Raw genomic sequence first — 19872 nt, 5'->3', positions numbered from 1 at the left:
TATATATTCTCTTTATAATTTATTTTGATAATGTTTCAATAGATGAAAAATAAAGACATAAAGTTATTTAAAAAAAAAATTTAAATCATCTACTTACCAATCCTAACAGATTTTTATATTAATTTATCACAATATCGGTAAAATGACCACTGATGCTAAACAATTCAACTAATTGAGGAAACAAAATATAATATTTCATGTAATTTTGTATGCACTATTATTTAATTTAATTTAAGCAATTGATTAGAAAATAATTTTTCTTGGCACACTGTTAGTGTTAAATAAAAAAAAAAGAGACAGTTTTGAATGTGAATATGTTAGATTTTTTGCTTCGTAATAAAATATACATTTAAAAAAATAATTGAATTATTCCTAAATAAGATTCCCAATAATTCCAAGAACTCAGTGATTTCAACTTCTTCTAGTGCAAAAGACATACTTTTCTTTATTCGATTGATTGTGATCGATTCATGTTAATAACACGAAGACAGTTTTTTACAGATATATACAATAGAACAATACAGCTAAGATGGTTATTTTTTATTTAAATCCTCAGCACAAAATGTTAAAAGTAATAGATTAAATAGCATAAAATTGTTTTTAAAAATATTGGACTAATATAAATCACGTGAAGAAACAAAGTGAAAATATGGAGGGAAATTTTGGTGCGGTGCACGCATGACTTTCATTTAGCAAGTTTTTTCTAGATTGATGAGCTCGCTTGGAGTTAGCTCTAAAAAATAAAGAAAAAATAATAATAATAATTTTTTAAAAAAATTATAAGCAGGGAAGGGGAAAATTATGAACAAACATTTTTTATTTTTCTGTTTAAAAAAATCGTATTTTAAGACTTCTCGAGGTGGGAATAACGAATATAATTTTTTTTTCCTGATCAGAATACAACAATTTGACAAAAAATATCTCCCCTTATCTACAGTTTATAATAACTAACAAACTGTCAAAATAATCATGTAAGACCAATCAGGTTGATCCGGTAACAAATAAATGAAAAAAGATACTTTAGAAGATTTTTTTTTCTTCTAATTTTTAGTTTAAACCCTAAAAACCATTACTATGAGAATAAAACTTAGCTTATATTTAAAACCATTTAACTGTGCATAGACAAGGCGAGTTTAACCAAAATCATTTGAGTCGTTTTCGCGAAAATATGAGAAAAATCGTTTTATGAAATTCCGCTCCTGGTCAATAGATTTTATCTAAAAAGATACTGTCACATCCCAGGCATATATCCGCCTTTAAAATGTAATTTCAGCTTTGTACAACTTTTCATCTTTGAGATAGGCTATTTACAGTCACACAGACCATTTTGCGAGACTCGAAGAAGAGACCAAAAAGGAAGAGACCAGTCCAAAATACGAATTAGAAACTTAACACGATAAGAATATTTCAAATATAGGTAAGTGAAAGTAAAGAAGAAAGAGAAATTTCACAAATTAGGAAAGAACCCAGGAGAAACTTCAATTAAAAATTAAATTAAGAATATACCATGGAAGTAATAACAATGTAATTACATATAAGGTTTTTATTGCAAAAGAGAGCAGAGAAATTAAAATTAAATCGTTGTTTAAATAATTAAACACAATAAAAGAATTTGAAAAATTCATCAAGAAAGTCTTATCTAAATAAGGTAATACTTAAACCTGTCACCTGAACTATAACTAAAATTGAAGTAGGTCAGAAAACGAATAACAATGCAGAGTTATAAAGAAATCTGTTGTAGGGACAATTTAAACATAAAATTCCTCGACTGTTTCATCATCAGTTAACATAGCCTTGACACAACAAATTAACAGCTGATGGAATCTATTAGGAAAAGATAGTACACAATGATCAAGTTATAATGGCTTTCAGAGAAGAGATAACAGTTACAACTAGGAACTTTCTGATAATACGAAAAATTATTAAGATATGAAGAGATGGCCAGTGGGTGCGGACAGAAATCATACACGAATAAGTAAAAATTGTTTATTTTCTCTGACGTATCGACCTTAATTTCAGGCAAAAAAAAAATCACTAATATTGATTAAATTCATTCATTACTTACATATTTTATTATGTTAATTTCAATTACTCATTATTTAAATTTTCTCCCACACCTTTCATTAACTTTATTTATTTATTTACATGAGCAATGTCTGATATTTAATATAATTTTTAATAACATTTTTTATCACTTGCTTTGTACAATTATTACCTCTACAATATTGTATTTTATTTTATACATTACATTAGTATCATCTACTATCTACTACTTATGTTGTTTTTCTTTTTCTGAAGCAAGATTGTTATTTCGAATGATAAGACTAAAAATAAGTGATATTAAAAAAAAAGAAAAAGAAAAAAAGGATGAATTTTTTTTTATAATGTCATTAAATGATTATTTCAGTATTTCTTTCTCACATACAATTAGGAATTAAAAGTAATAAGATCTACCTTTTTTTATTCATAATTTATTTGTAAAAAGATGGCCTCGTGACTTTATATTGTAAAATGTTTTTAGAGTTCTACTACTGGGTAGTTTCTCTACATGCTGTATCATATCATTAAAATGATGTCATGATGATCAAATTTACTTGTTGTATTTTTTATACAGTTGTAAATATCAATAAATAAAAAAAATTGTAAAAAAAAAAAATTCAATGCCTTAGTCTTTGGCTATACCACTTTAACTGGACTGATTAACACCTTATAATGCCACAAGACAATCAAAGGGAGAACACTCAGTAAAATATATCTAATGCATTTCATCTATTAAATATGTATGAATTACTAATTTTAGTGTAATGAAAGGTACGAAAAAAAAACATAAGTTATTTCAGCCGAGAAAAGTAATGAAAGTATTTAACGGCACATGTGGTTTTAAAATTTCTTTTAATTTTTTTAAGTAGCACTCATTTTATTATTACTATTATTAATATAGTTGTTTTCTTAATAAAGCTTGAATATACTAATTTCTTAAACGTAAGGTAAGCTACTAAAAAGTTCTTTAAAAGTAAACAGCTACGTTTTACCAAAGTTTTTATAAATTCTAACGTTAAACCTTGTAAAAGAAAGTTCAAACTAATTAACTTTGTAACAAGCATTTGCCGTCTTTAACCTCTTTTTTATCCATTTGAATTTCTTTTATTTATGGTATAACCAAAATACTTACATTTTTTTACTTAGTTATACTCATTACATTTTAACATCTGCAGTGAAATTGGTTTTAGGTACTCTGCAATCAATTAAATTTTTTTATAGATATTTAGAGTTTGTACTAATACGACTTACTAAACAAACATTAACTAGGAGGCCACAAATCTAAAGTCGTGTTGTAAACTGATCGTTAAATTAAGAAATATGTTATAATTTATCATACAACAAACAACAACAAAAAACACTGACTTGTTCAATAATTTTTTTCTTCAAAATCTTTACTTTTTAACAAGATAACCCATCGAAAGAAAACATTTATTGAACAAGTCACTTGATCTAATGAAATGTTTGAATGCCTCACCTCACATTACGGATTTGGCTTATGTGCTCTTCTTGAACCCACTTGGATAATTTATGTAAAGAGATCTGTGCAAAAATAGATGCCAGTGGTAAGTCAGAAAGTTAATAGGAAATTATAGATCTTGATTGAGCAATGCTCCAATCAGCCTCCATTAGGCTTACGAGCCCCACAAATCCAGGGAGAAGGGAGAGGGCGAAGCATGGTCTGAGGTATGAGTGATCACCCATATGGGGTGGCCACCCAACCAAGAGCAATGCTGGAATGCTTAACTTGGTTATCTATTGCAAGGTAAATATATATAGAAATAAAAGAAAACAAATAAATAAAATTATACATAGTATATGGGTACAAACCTCCTCCAAGCGCCGACTTCAGCATAGCGTCTACTGCAATTGTAATTGGTGTGGATAAGCGGAAGATGCGCAGAATGCCTGTGGTGGATCTTGATAACGTTGTTATTGAGGTTCTCCGTGAGGTTGTCGTTTGGTGAGCCCAAGGAGGGCATCCTGGACGATCAGGAATACACCACTCGGTTCACATGAGTCCTGCCATGGCAATATACGATAAAGATAATACATCTTATCTAATAAATGTGCACAAATAGAGGTCCTGTTTGCTGTGGCTGTCGCGAAAATCTTACTGTCAGCATTTTGGAAGCTAAATTAAATTCAATTCTAGTTTGCAATCTTAAAATTCATCATCAACCACTCTGAATTCTTTATCTCTTACAACAAAAAGAATATACACTTAGGAAACAAAGAGTAGTACCCTTAGCTTAGTGAAATATTACCATCCAATACGCATTCAATCACGTAGAAAGATTAATCTCCACCCATTATTCTTTTTTATTTATTTATGATTTATGTGAACAACATATTATACTACGCATTTAAGAATTTTGTAATATTTATTTTTACTACCATTTCTATGAAAACTTCTGAAGGTCTGAACTAAAAAATAGAATTTTTTCAATATAATAATTTATAAATACAAAAAAAACTATGACAAACTGAAAGTTCATATCCTAATTTTTTACTCAATATGGTCAAAGTAACATTATTTGGTATTATTTTTCAATAAACAGAGTTTTTCTTTTGAAACCTATTTCCATGAGTAGAGAGACGGTGAGTCCGCTATTATAAATGACAATCATATTCAACTCTATTCCTCCTATCTTAGTTTTAAATACTAATAAAAAAAAATCAACATAATTGGAGTCAAGGAATAACATAACATCATCTTGATCAGTAATCATAGAACTTTATATGGTTATCAACATATGTAAAAATATATTGATATCAGCTTTGATCAAATTAGGTTTTACTTTTATAATATAACTTCTACTATATCGTATGGCATCGCTCATTTAAAAGGATGCGGATGTAAAATAAAATGAAAATCAACTATATAGTTTTACTAGCTCAGGTTTAATTTTTTTTTTTTTTTCAAAAATATGTCATTCCCCTAATTTTATAAAAGAAAAATACAATTATTTTATTTTGCAAGAATAAATAGTTACACAAGTCTTCAAAAAGTAACATTTTGAAATTTGATCTGATAGTCTTAGCTGATCTATGTTTTCTTTTTGTGTCACTTTTCTTTTTTTTTAACGGAATTTTTGGATACCGACCTGTCATCTGTGAATCAGCATATCATCAGATTATGGACTCAATGATCAGAACAACAAAGACATTAACAAAAATAAAATAAATACTTAAAATGGAAATAGATGGAGGTAAATAACTAAGGTAACTACAATATCCATTGATTGGAAGTATTCATGCATCAATCCTGATTATTGAAATCTAAATCTTTCATTGAGTCTGTTTTATCTCCAGTCTAATATTAATTATATTTCTAGTCATTTCATTGAACACATCGACTGTTAACGAATTAAAAATAAGTACCTACAATAGTCTCATTTTTTCTTCCTTACATCCGACATGTTTAATAATTCATATCCCATAGTTAAAAATACTACTTAATACAAATGAAATGTTGCACGTATTTCCATATCCCCTAGGCCACAAGCAAACAAGATGCACTATTGAAGGTAGCCGTGGTAAGGACCTCGAGGCAGTGAAGGAATGATAGCAGAGTACAAGAATAAAAGCAACTCCTCGGGAGGCAATAAACTAGCCAGGGTCAGCGGTCTAGAGCTGGCGCGATGCTCCTCGATAGGCGCCAAAATTCTATTCAGTCTGACTCGGACGACAGTCTCGTTCCGCCAACTTCTCTTTATAATTCTGCGACCTCGAGGGAGAGGTCAAATTCAGATAAACAATTATAAAGTTTTATTATTTTCCGAAAATCGTAAAAACAAAAATTTACGGATAAAGCTCCATACTATGATGCCATTTAATGCAATTCTACATAATTTGATGGTAGTTTAGTTATTATTGTCTGTCTCCGAAATAATAGTCATCACTATTTTCTAAGGGCATATATTATTTTATAAAGCAACATCTGGAAAAATTAAACACCTTTCAACTCTTTTAAGAGAGTGCAATTTTCCTTGAAGTTGTTTTAGAGAAGAATATATCAGGCCGCGAAAATATTGAACAATATTATTTTGAATATTAAATTTATGAAAAGGAAGATGACCATATTACAAGATCATCGAAAAATTGTCAACCATTATAAGAATTATGTTTGCAAATGGAGTCCGAAACATCATCCAATGGATAAATAAAGGATAATTGGAGTTTTAAAAGTGTTCAATTTTCCTTGAAGTTGTTATGCATATATTTTGCATAGTTTGGTCTTCATAGTACCATTAAACACAAAAGACATAGAAACTGATACAATTTCTCCCACAGAGACCACCCACTAATGGGTATTATTTCCCCAAACGCGACACGGGGCCGATATCAGTTGGGACAGCTGTTCGCCGTCCTCACCTCACCCGGGCCCGGTATAGTCCGTTCTTGCACTGACCTGGTATAGTCTATACTGCTTACAATATAATATAGATAATAATAATAGGCAAAATAATAGCTTGTGTTTTACTTTATTTATTAATTTTCTCACCACATACCGCTGAAGGTAGAAATTTCTCTCTTTTTTTTTATTAATTAATAGTTAGATAATTGTATATTTAATTTTCAGATTTAATTTTTTTTTAGAAAATAAAAACAAAAACAATAATATACTACTAGCAATTAATTAGCGATGATAAATGTTCATGATAAAATTTCCGTTCTGTCCTCCCTCCATTTACAATGTTAATTTAGTAATTCTTATTGAAAAGATTTACTGACGGGCGAATCAGAGTGCTGAATATATATTTGTTGTATAAAAACAACAATGTAGTGAAAGAAATAGGCTGAAATATATCATTTCAACATGAATTCAAAAATAAACATATTTAAAAAACAAAACAAAGTACAGTCTGGCTATTTCTAAAACCGATGCAAATAGGACCGGAAGGAATGTTAGAGGAAATAGTGTAGACCCATAGTACTAACAATTGAAATGTTGACTATGGAATATATATGCTTTAAATTTAAATTTTTATTTTGTAATATTACACTACGCTATGTTTTTAGAAAATGGTCATATTGATGATAGAGCTCATTCACACCATATTTACAAATAAATAAATTAAATAGAAGAGTAAAAAAATAAAATAAATTAATATCTGAAACACATTCCTATTGCAATATTTACATTCAGCATGGGGAACTCTGAACCGAGCTCTTCTCCCGCTTGTGGAAGATCCCGGGGTTTCTCTCTCAACCACGTAACTTGTATTAAAAGTGGAGGATGAGTGAATATATGCTTTAAAACCAAGGATGTTTACAAAATTTTCTAAATATATTAAGTTTTTAGACTTAGGCATAAGAAACGAAGTTTATTCTACTACACTTCAAAAGCAAAAAATCATTAACCCCTCTCTACCACAAAAAAAAAATTATATAATCACTGGTTATTTATCAAATTAATCTAAACGTTCACAAATCATTGTACACGGAATACGTAAATATATCGATTCGTTGATTATTCAGATATTAGTTTTTATCTATAAAACTGTCAGGAATCGATTAAACTCTTTATTCCTTATGATAACTTAAATTAGTATAAATTTCAATTTTGAGAAATAATACAACTTATTATACTAAAATTAATTGTTTCTTTACTAAAAGAAAATTACAAAAAAACAAAAAGAAAACATTAATTTAAGTAAATTAATGTCAACAAGAAATATTTAAAAAACAATTTTTTTTTTTAGTTCATCAATTCCCGCAACATCCCAAGAGCACACTATATAATCGAAATCCAAGAATATAAAAAGATATATAATGATACATACAAATATAAAAAAATATAGTAATACATATAAATACATAATAATACTATTTTTTTTGTAATGGAGGGTACGAAAATAAAAATTAAAAAAGTGGGAGAGAGTGAGAATATGGACTTGTTTCTATTTCTTGAAATTTTTGTTGTAAGCTATACTTTATTTTTTAAAAGTAATATAGATTTAAAAACATGCATTACCTAATTTACATACGGGCTTTTAAATTAAACTGATTTTTTAATATATAAAATTGAAAGACTTTTTTCATTATAATTTTAGGAGCGTTTGAGAGTTGCGGCTTAATTGGAGAACTTAAAGAGCTTTTGAACTTTGAAAACTTTTTTTTTTTTTAGAAATCCGTTGAGTGAGCCAAAAAATAAATCGTTACACGAGATTAAAGGGAAAGATGCATGGAGCTTCAATCTGATCTCTCAAATCTACAATCTTCAGAAATTAATTTTTTACTGTTTATTTATGATTAAATGATGATACTACTAATAATAATAATATATATTATGAAAAAACGACAAAAACAGATGAATTACAACATAAATGGTGCCAATTTCTTAGTAAATAAATATATTTTCCCTTATTGGTCTTTGGTTAAATTTGACCTGGGCACAATAAGTTGCAAATGTTTTTTAATAAATGTGAGGCTGTGAAACTAGAATTAAGTTATGCAAATTATAATAAATTATGTTTTTTTTAAATTATTAATAATAGGTTATAATAAAAGCTGTTATTACGAAAGCTTTCCTTGATAATGTTCGGGTCGGCCGGAACAACGTAGGGCATGTAATATGATTTAGTAAATATATATTAAATAAAATATATTGATATTATTTAAACATTTTTGGTTATAATTGATTAACAGTGAATTGGAGAGTTTTGTAAAATAAAAAAACATAGAACAAAAATTAAGTTATTAGATGTGATTTCGGGGAAGAATGGTCGGAAATTTAATCAAATCCTCACCCGGATCATCAGTAATTTATTTTTACTGTTTATTCATAATCAAATTATGATTTATATATATGTTATAAAAATATTTGAACAAGTATATAAAAATATTTACAAATGTTAAAGATAATAGTTATAGGTTGTCAAATTATAATTCAAAATTATTTGTTAATGAACAATCATTAAACAAGTTGCATTACTAGAAAACTTGCGTTTTCTTTTCCTTTGTAAAATGAATTTAAGTTAGAAATTAATTATTAAAAGTAAATATAAGATATTCTGGTTTACATTAGATGAGAAGTATTTATAACAAAAAAAATTAACTGTTCCAGTCGCTATTAGTAATTGTTATTAACTTTCACTAACATAGATAAATTAATTGTTACTTTCACTAGCAATAAACTTAACCTTACCTTTGAAATGTAAGGAGCTTTTGATAGAATACCCCTCAATTATTTTCAATAGGTTAAAATGAATGAAGTCCACATATTTCCCCCTTGACCCAGAGGTCGTTCTTTAAATAGAACCTTGATCCATAATGAATAGGAGAACCCATGAAGGTACAAAGCTTTGTAAGTTTGACCTCAATGGAAAACCCAGGGGAAAAAAGTTATGAAAAAAACTTTTTGTGAAGAGAAGGTATACAAGGCCGTAAGCCATAACAATGGCCTCTCATATTCCTGCCTACAAATTTGTATAAAATTATAATTTTACAATTATTACAATAACGATAACAGAGAAAAATAACTAGAATATATGTACATCAATGGAATATAGTAATTATTTTTTATTTTCTTTAAATACTTTAATTATTTATAATAGATAAGAAATGGTAATTACAGATATATACAAAAATAATTTCAGTTCATTTATATCAAATATTGTGGAAATGTACTGGTTGAAATTTGAATAGTTTTTGGAAAGAAATTCTACTAAAGAAATTACCAGATAAATAAAAATTGAATGACAAATAATATTACCATAATGGAATATTTTTCATGTTTTTAAAATATAATATGTAGTTATATAAAACTGAAATTTACTAAAATTTATAAAATTAAAAAAAAAAAAAGGTTTTTAAGAAAACCAATTTCCTTATTATGAAATTGTGTACAACTTGCGTTGTATACTGGGATAAAATATCTTTCTAGCATTTTTAAACTGCATTATTATTTTTTTTTTCTTGGTAATTTATTAGCTTTCGTACTTCAACATCTTATTTTTATTAATTTTATATTCCTTCCGACTGTCCTACCATCTTCAAGTGTTGATTGTAAAAATAGAAACAAACAGCTCTAATATTTAAATAGTTACATTTAAAGTTTATAAATTATCCTTAAAGAATAGTCAAATGTTATCTTGTTTACAATTATTTTTTTCGTAATTGATAATTCTGCATACTTTCTTTATTATTGTTCTATATTGTGTTTTTTTTTTTTTCACCTAAATGTGTTTTGAATCATATAACAGCTATTTATTGTTTGCGTGATTTATAATCGAAATTTTGTCATAATTAAAAGGTGTAGCCAAATGGTAATTAATAACTGTCGACTCCATATTTTATATTTCATAGTTAATTATGCTTTAAAATTATACATTGTACAAGTTGCATTATTTTGTACTGACTCATGCTCAACATCTGCCTACTAAACGTTAGCTAGCTAATGCTCACTTAAATTCTTTGTTATTATATTTATGATTCAAGTAGTAAAACTCAAATTTATAGTATATAGAAAGAACCAAAATAATTATAAAGTGAAAAAAATCCTAATATTAGTCCTATAAAATGGATTCATACGTTAAGTAAATAGTTTGATGATTTATTTTGGCCATAAAATCGTGGAATCTTGCATAGTATAAAATATAAAAACTATAAAATCGTGCACTCGAATTGCGTTATCTATTGTAGAAGGCATTTAAAATAAAATAAAGTAATAACCACAAAATTTTTGGCTAATCATTGTTAGATTTCTCTTGATTTTATAACGAAAATAAGGTATCAAAATAGTAATCTAAAAAATGAATCCATATAAGGTCAGTTACCTTAAAATATTTTCACTAGATTATTATTTTAGTTGACTGAATCCGTGCAACTCTGACTTATACAATTTAGAGTATAATAATGCAGTGTAAAATTATGTGTGTGCCAAGATTCATCAAAGTCAGTTTCAATGATCTAAAAACCTAATGCACTCCCCACCAACGGTTATAACCCTAACATCATGTAGAAATCGTAAGAAGGTTTTTAGAACAGGTTTATGCCATGATTCCTCAAATCCAGCCGATTTGTTCCGTAGAGCTGATTTATCAACATAACATCCTAGTCATATCATAACTTTGTATTGTTATAGGGCGTTCGTATTTATACCTAATGACAGGTTGATCGGATAATTGTGGCCTACAATATGATCAAAAGGATAATAAAACTAAATAATAGCGTAAATTAAATCTACATTAAACTAAATAGAAAGGGTTTCATAAATAAATAACGGATTTATAGTTATTTTTTAATCTATATAAAAGACATATCTATTTCAATTTATTTATAGTTTATAATTGAAGAAATCAAGTGACTTTTTTCCCAGATTAAATTTGATGAAGGACAGCTTAAAAATAAAAATACAGATAGAAAAATTACATTTTATTTTTTCAATTCTATGACCATATCATAATATTCATACAACTAAGAATAACATTTAGTGCCAAATAGCCCTTGTCTACTTGGCTGTCCTCCAAATTAGAACAAAAACCGTTTGGACCGTGAAGGGGACGTATGAATGTATGAGGAGGAACTGAAGACCGGTTTTTGGCAGTTCTTTCGAGAATTTAAAACGGGTTTGGCTACTACGCGAAATGGTAGGTTTTAAAGATTTGCATAGCATCAGTGTTAATCCAAAGTCAATCTTAATCCTAAAAATGTATGAAATAGTTAACATGATTTTAATCTTTTTCAAGGTTTAATTACGTTAAGTAAAATTTATATCACGTACGATTATAAAAGGGAAATTTGTTAAATTTGAGACATGATAAAAAAAAATTTTTTGTGTGACATTTAAATGTTTTTTATATCATTGATAATAATATATGTCAAGTTATGATTGCTTTTAAGTGCGAACTAAAAGAAAGGACGAACACACGAGACAAAAGATTCGTGATAAATCTTGTTTTTTTTTTATTTTTAAATTAAAATAGTTGTCTATTTATAATAAAATGTACTAAAAATGTAACATTGAATTAAATGCGTAGATATGTGAATGTAAGCCTTATTGTACGTTATGAAAAGATTGATAACTTGGGGCGTGTTTGCCGGGTAGGATTTGCCTTCTAATATTTTTCTGTTATCCTCTTGTGAGATTGTGATATGTCGTACAATCTACTTGCTATTAGTGTCTGTTTCAAAATTAAGATAAGTAAGGCTACCAAGGAGGATGGGAGTTGCGGGTTCACTTTTTTTTTTTTTTATAAATACTTTATTGGGAGGAAACATCACTTCCTCGTCTGTTGGAGTCAAAGTTATAAACCTACAAGCTAATTAAGTATTCCAGTAAATGCTCGTAATAAAAAAAATCAATAAAAAAAACCTTTACACGGTAAACGGTTCTGTAACCAACTAGTATAACAGTAATATATTCATACTATTCATATATGTATTCGACTGTAATAGTGCTATTCGAGATGAAGAAATGCGCTCAAAGAATACAGAAGAGGAGATGAAACTTCAAAGAGAGGATTGAGTGAGAAATCCTCAAAAGGGGTGATAAAAATAAGAAACAATTTCCACAAACAACAAGTTCTTCCCTTAGGTGGATTAAGGTCGATAGGTAGAGACTGTTATGAGAGAAGCTGACAAAGACATTCTTGGCTGAACAGTCCTCTATGACGTAAGAATTATTTCTCAGTACTGATAATTTACATGAATGAATCAAAACGCATAAGTGAATGACTACAGAATTATTATGCAAATATGATCTTTATGCTTTTCATGATATGGAAGAGATGTAGAGCAGTCATCTGGTTCGCAGAAGGATACCAGGACGAAGTCGCTAATTCGGGAGATGACAGTGCCCGCCGTGGGCCAGGGGTAGGCTGTTGGGACAGTCCTTGCCGGCTCTATAAATACAACCGCTAGGCCTATATCGCATTCGGATCTTCCATTTAGTCACGTTCCAAGCATACTATAACATCTCACTGGGAAATGTATAGGATATCCCACAATACATGATCACTCCTCTAACGTCTACGATTTTTAAAATTTTGGTTTAATTTTCACTGGGTCATAACAGTTCAACGGTCATATAGTCCATCTTTTGAGGGTACTGTTAGACTGAAATTTCCAATGCATAGGAGTAATTGTTTTCTACCGATACCGATAGGAAATCAGATTTTGACAAAAATCTTTATCCAGCCATGTCGTGGAAAATCGAGAAAAAATGTGTCAAAGAAAATTATTTTAAAATCAGATTTCCTACAAGAATCCGTTGTATTTCCTCGACCGGCCGAGGGGATTAAAATGTCTGCCATGATGAAGTATCAATTAAGATAAAGGCTTCTAGAACGATTTTGTTCTTAAATGTTTTTGTTTTCTATTTTTTGAATTTTTATAATTTGAATAGTTTCTACCATAACTCTGAAATTTCCAAAGTAATGGAGTAATTTTTTTCTACCAATACTAACAGAAAATCAGATTTTGATAGGAATATTTATCCAGCCACGGTGCGGAAAATCAAAAAATAAAAAAAAATTGAACATGATTATTTTAGAATCAGATTTCTTATAAGATTCCACTATCATAAATTCGAACGTTCCTCTCCATTTTAAATGAAATTCAAACTAATGAATGAATTACGAAAAATAGTTAGGTTGAATTCGGGGATTGGCGAAGACGATTTAATTTTGGATTAGATGACTTAATTTTAGATTCGGGAAATCCTAAAACGTTTAATAGAGGCAAATAAAAATCGTGTTTTACAACTTATCTTGATAGTGGTTATTATAATTTATAAAAATGTATATTTTATGTCATTCATGGAAGAAGTTGGTTGGTTAAAAAACATGTCAGTTAGTCATTCGAGAAAGAGTTCATCTTTATATTTTTCCAAAGCTGGATTTCCATTTACTGTTTAGGTTACCTCATCCATTCTACGTACAACACCACAAATAGTAGAGTAGTATTAGTATTAGTAGAAGTAAAATACAAATATGAAGAGTATGAGATATAAAACAACTTAGGAGTATTACCGAAAGGATACACTTACGAAGATCAGGTGTTTCTCAATAGTATGTTAATATCTTTACTCATTGAGGTACAGAAAACCGGATGAATTATGTAATAGATGAGACGTAGTATAGATGGATTGGAGGTAAACATAAAAGTTCAGTATAACCTTGTACATGGCAGAGCTTCTATTATATGTTTGTATAAATTATTAATTCATATCGAAAACTTTATAATATACAAGGGTTTTAAATACATTCAAAATGAACCTAACTGCATTATAATGATCAATATAAAACTTAGAAGTCGTTCTTTTAGGTGACTATATTATGTATGCTAAATAAATATCATAAGCAAAAAAATGTTCAATTAATATCGATTCTTTTATTTTTTATTCTTAACCTCAAGTCTGTTATTATTTATTTTAAAAATCAAACATTATTTTTTTTTTTTTTACAAAAATAAAACTCTACAGTCACAAAAAGGACAGGTGATTACTTGTGGGATCGATTCAGGTCAAGAACGAACCCGTGGGACATGCAACAGGGAGCACCAATTTCTCCTTTTACTCCCACAGATCTTTAGTCGGCTAAAAAAGAAATCTATTTTATTTTCCTGGCATTTACGCGAAGTCATCGAGACCATAAGAAAAGACTCAACGTTAAAATAGGTCAAGGAATACTTCGAGATATAAAATGTTAACATTGCGAAATAATTGAATGATTTGATGAATGAGTATAACAATTTAAAATTATTGAAGTAAACTATATTAATAAACACAATAAAATTGGAACTTTACATTCATATTTTTAAATATATTTAATAACGAGTATCAGTGTTAATCACTGTCTAGCTTTTCCTTCTAAAATTTAGTGTTTTGTTTATTTAAACCACATATCTGAAAAAAAATTCGATTTTGGCTAATACTTTTTTTATTTAAATGTTAATTTTTTGCAGTAAAGCATAAAATCAATAATATATGTATATAATCTTGTGTTACAGATACACTTCAAGACTATAAACTTCTTTTGCTTTAAAACAATATCTTTATTAATAACAAATTCCAATTAAATAATAGAATATATCTTAAACTATACGTAGTTATAAAACAAAAACAGTTAGTAGTCTTTAGTTCACTGAAACAATCGTACAATCATATATTATTAAAAAGCGTATCAGAGGTTATTTTTTTATAAACCCATGTGTTAACTTTGATAATTGTACCTTATAAATTGAGGATGAGTTAGAGCCTGAAGATTTCATTTTTAGATAGGTAATTAAATATGTAATAAGAATAACATAATTAAGGAAATAATTTGTTTATATTATTTATATAATGCAAAGAAATATGAATATATTAATTTAATAATAATTAAAAAATTAAAGTTATGGAATGAAAACAAAAGGGAAAAAATATTTTTAAAAAATAAATAAAAGAAAATATAAGTAACTAATGAAATATGAAACTAGAATGAAGAAATAAAATATTTAGTTCAGTTTATAGGATATATTAGGATTATTCAGAAGAGATTTTTGAGATAATGAAAAAAACAAATTTTTGTTTAGGTTATAAATTTTTTTTTATTATAGTTGAGCTTATAGGAATCATTAGGATTGTTCAGGAGGTTTATAATTTTTGAGATAATGAAAAAAACAAAAATTTGTTTAGGTTATAAAAATATTCTTTTTTTTATACAGGTCAGGGCCAAAATGGCCCTATGCCCTAAAGATAGATTTCCTAAGGTTTTATAATTACCTTAGGAAAACTATATTTAAGCCAGAGAGTGAATGGTTACTGCCAGACGCAAGCAGTTTTATTATGTAGAGCAATATAGATAAAACGGATTTTCATGGGAATTTATAGGAAATATTTTTAAATAAACATGAATCAATTCGCTGTAAAATCGTCAGATTTAGATTATCTTAGTTTTGTAGAGTAATAAATTATCTTGAAAAAGAATAACTATAATATTCCAGGATACGTGAAGTTTTGAGTTATTTGAAAAAAACTATCTTTCTACTTTTTTTATTTTAAGGTTTTAGAAACATTTTTTTTAAACCACTATTTTAAATTTATGGCCGTTTTAGAGATACAGAAATCAATAAGTCAGTGTGTGAGCGAGTTCTACACCATGAACCGGTTTCATTATATAGATTGAGCAGTAACATGTTACAGTTCCAATGAACAGTACAATTACATAAAACTCTAAAATGTTTCAGCAAAAAAGAAAAAAAAAATCATATTATTTATCCATATTGTTTCAAAAAATAAAATGGAACTTTATAGATAAAAAACTCTAGATTTACCATTGGTTGCACGACGTCTGTCTGCGAGACTAATCCAGTTATCTTTTCCCGATATGGGTTCTAAAAATACATAAATAAAATGCCCAATATTATTCTTGTTTACTCAATGTAATTTCAACACAGATAAGAAACATCTGATAACTTTATAAAATAAAAAAAGTATTTTAAACAAGATTTTAAAATTTATATATTTACTTGCTTTAAAAAATGAATTGGTATATTTATTTATTAAATAAATAATGTATTTATTATTATGATATAAATAATTTATTATTATGAATTGATATTTATTTTTTCTAACCGAATCTTTACGTGCAGGTAAATTCGATGTAATGATGCTGTTAGGAAGGTAAGCCGTCTAATGAAATGTGAGGAACATAAAACTCTAAAAATATTTATAGTAGAATGTATATCTTCCTAGAAGAGTTAACTGATAAAGGTATCATCTGATATTGGGTAATAGGGGATCAGAAAAGTAGTCTGCAGCAATAATTTAGATGACTGTTCAGTGAATACTTAATCTATACTCAGATAAAGGATAGTTTTATGAGTAATTTAGAAGAATAAGTTAATAAATACTTTTCAAAAACTACTCAAAGCAACACTGAACAGGTAAATTTAAATTTTTTAACACAACAAAAATTGAGGAAATGTTTTAAACGATTTTAGTTTTAGTCATGACACAACTATTATAAATAAACAATATCACTTTTTCTTTCAAAATACAGGATAATTACACATTAAATATATTTCTGAGAAACTTTATTAGTTAAAAAAAAAATACAATAACGAAATTTTTGTAGAATATCCATTTTTGGAAGGGAATTAATTTCAGTAAAAAATCTTCAGAAATTATTTTCACATATAATAATAAGCATTTTTATATATTTATAGATCTTTCATATTTATGATAGAAGACAGAGAAATTACATCGTTTGTTGTCTGTTATGATTTGATGCCTCCAAAAAAAAAAAAATAATTCAATTAAAAAAAAATTAACGCAAGATTCTACAGACATCTCTAGATAATTCTCAAATAATGAATTTTTTTTATAGGCATCTCAATAAATGATGTATATTGAACATGCTTTGAATTTTTGTTTGCAATATTATAATAATCGTACTGTTTTTTTTGTTTGTTTTTTTGGATTTTCTTGTGATGTCTAATATTATGAATATTTTTAATGACAGGCCCAAGCAAGCAGACACATCTATTAACCAAATATGTACTTTAATTAGCTCAATGCGTTCGTTGACCTTTCGACGACTGCCGTACAGTAAACGTATTGCTGTTAACAAATTTTTAACCCATTTTATTTACTACTTATTAATTATTATGCATTTCCCATATACTATTTTTTAAAACTAATTATATTAATAATTTTTTTTTAACTCTTGAGAATTGAAAAAAAAAGTTTTAAGTTGTATAATGTCCTTATAAAACTATGTGAATTAACACTATGGGTTTAATTTATTATTTCAAACTCTGATGCTGCCGCTATCAATTTTTTCTTATCATGAATAGAAGATCAAGGATATGAAATAATCTTGGAGTACTGTAAATTATTTGGAATTAGTTATCATCTGAAATACTATAAAAACAATTGCTAGAAAATAATATACTACAGAAAAAAAATCATGCATAGTTCATAGCTATTGTTACAAAAAATAATACATATACTTGCTTATTATATTTTCGGAAGATTAATTCAATTGATTCATTAGTTATATAAATTAACGCTATTATTTTAAATTTCTTATTCAATATAGAAATCAAATCCATATTCATCACAGAAAATCCATTAAATTATTTAATAAAAATAGACTGATGTAAAATGCAAATTAGTTTAAATATTATTTAAAATTTTTTCATTATTTTATAAAAAATACATTTTCATAAAGTTTTCTGTATGAGAAACAGAAGCCTTGATGCCAGATAGCGCCACTAGGTCCGCTGACTCACCAGTTTCCTGTTTTCTCGTTAAGATGTTTAATAAGCCACTAATTGTTTAATAATTTGTGTCGACAAATTGTCCAATCGAACCGCCACTGGGAAGTTAAACGGTAATTTTTAAACTTTCTTCCATTTAACTGATATTATAAGTTATGTAACTCATTACTGTTGAGTGCCTCATAACCATTGGCGGTACTGTTTGGAGGTCAGTGCATTTAAAAACTACACGCTGGTTTTTAAGTTACATTACAATGTTCCCAACTTAAAGGGAAAAATATGACATTAATACACTGTTTAAAAACATTGAGAAATAATCATTCTTTTTTTTCATATATCATATCGATGACATTTTTAATGTCTTATTTAATAGAAAAACAATAAATGCTACCAGATGAATAACGCTTGGAATATTGAATACTTCTTTATTCGATAGAATTTTTTAGCCACAAACGCTTGAAACTTTTATTTAAGAAAAATTTCAATTTAAAAATAAATATCCTGAACATGAGAAGCACCTTAAAACCTCCTAATAGTATTTATTATTTAAATGTTTGTCTGAATCTTAAAGTTTGTTGATTTTACTAATTTTTTAAAAAAATAAGTAAATGATCTTTAAAACTTTTAAAATCTTTTTCCATTCCTTAGTTGGATTTATGATAAATTAAAAAAAAAATATTCATTTTTCACATTTATGTTGCCTAGTCGTCGTTAACTTGCTCATATAAACTAAACAATTTTTTTTTATATATGTTTATTGAGATCTTAATTTAAAAACCTCTAATTTTTACTTTAAATAACTGTTTTACATTTATTTAAAGTATTAAATAGATTTTGGCATTTTTAATTTTAGAAAATAAAAACTATATACTTTTCTATTTTGAGTAAAGGTTTTAGTAAATCTAGACTCTAAAAATCAAAAGATGGTTTAAAATCACTTTTAAATTTCTTGAAACTACCACTATATAATAAATGCATCAAACTTCAATATATCCAAGAAACTTTTTATCAATTAAACACTTAGTTATATTAGTTATTGTTGGATTTTAGCCGCGATATGTAAGAAAAAGTGTAATACTTTTTCTCCTTCAAATTAGAACCCTTAGTAATGATTGAAATTAAGAGTTCAGGTGAAAAAGTTAACAATACTATAGAAGAATAAAAGTAAAAAATTAAGATATTTGTGAATAATATAAATAAATCAATTAAAAGTTAAAAAAAAGCTCATTTACATAATAATATAATAAGCAGAATCCACTTACGATCTGATTATATTTGATCGACCTATCCTCATATGGAAATTTTTCAATTCTAATTGCCTGCATTTCGCTTTAGGTGACATCTCTTAATTTTATTTTTTGTAACTGGCAATTTAGAACTAGTCACAATCATCACGAATCAGCCCGATAATATAGTGACGTGATACAAACATGTTGAGAATCGAGCCATTAATAGAACTCCAACAACATTTCTAGAGAAGATCTCGAGGCCATCTTCTTTTCTGACACCTACGAGGGTTATTAGGTGATGATGGATTCTCCTTCATAACCTAATAATTCTGGTAGAAAACAAGTGGGTTTGAGTGGGAAATATATCATGGAAGGATTGGTATCTGGTTCT

General features: G+C 27.5%; 1 protein-coding gene across 15 annotated transcripts in view; it reads right to left on the bottom strand.

Moving 5' to 3' along the window:
* Window positions 1–19872, bottom strand: part of spri (sprint) — a 759753-nt gene that overhangs the window by 256380 nt on the left and 483501 nt on the right. For 5 of the 15 annotated variants that reach the window (XM_014426190.2, XM_014426181.2, XM_014426223.2 and 2 more), the window contains exon 2: window positions 3871–4062. The exons of the other annotated variants lie outside the window; for them this stretch is intronic. In XM_014426190.2, the coding sequence (XP_014281676.1) occupies window positions 3871–4022 (152 nt within the window). In that variant the 5' untranslated portion in view covers window positions 4023–4062. The remainder of the gene's footprint in view (window positions 1–3870; window positions 4063–19872) is intronic. 15 annotated transcript variants of the gene reach the window in all.

Source organism: Halyomorpha halys, unplaced genomic scaffold, assembly GCF_000696795.3.
Source record: "Halyomorpha halys isolate HHAL.00 unplaced genomic scaffold, Hhal_1.1 Scaffold29.1, whole genome shotgun sequence".
Lineage (NCBI taxonomy): Eukaryota > Metazoa > Arthropoda > Insecta > Hemiptera > Pentatomidae > Halyomorpha > Halyomorpha halys.
This window is presented reverse-complemented; position numbering and strand designations above follow the sequence as displayed.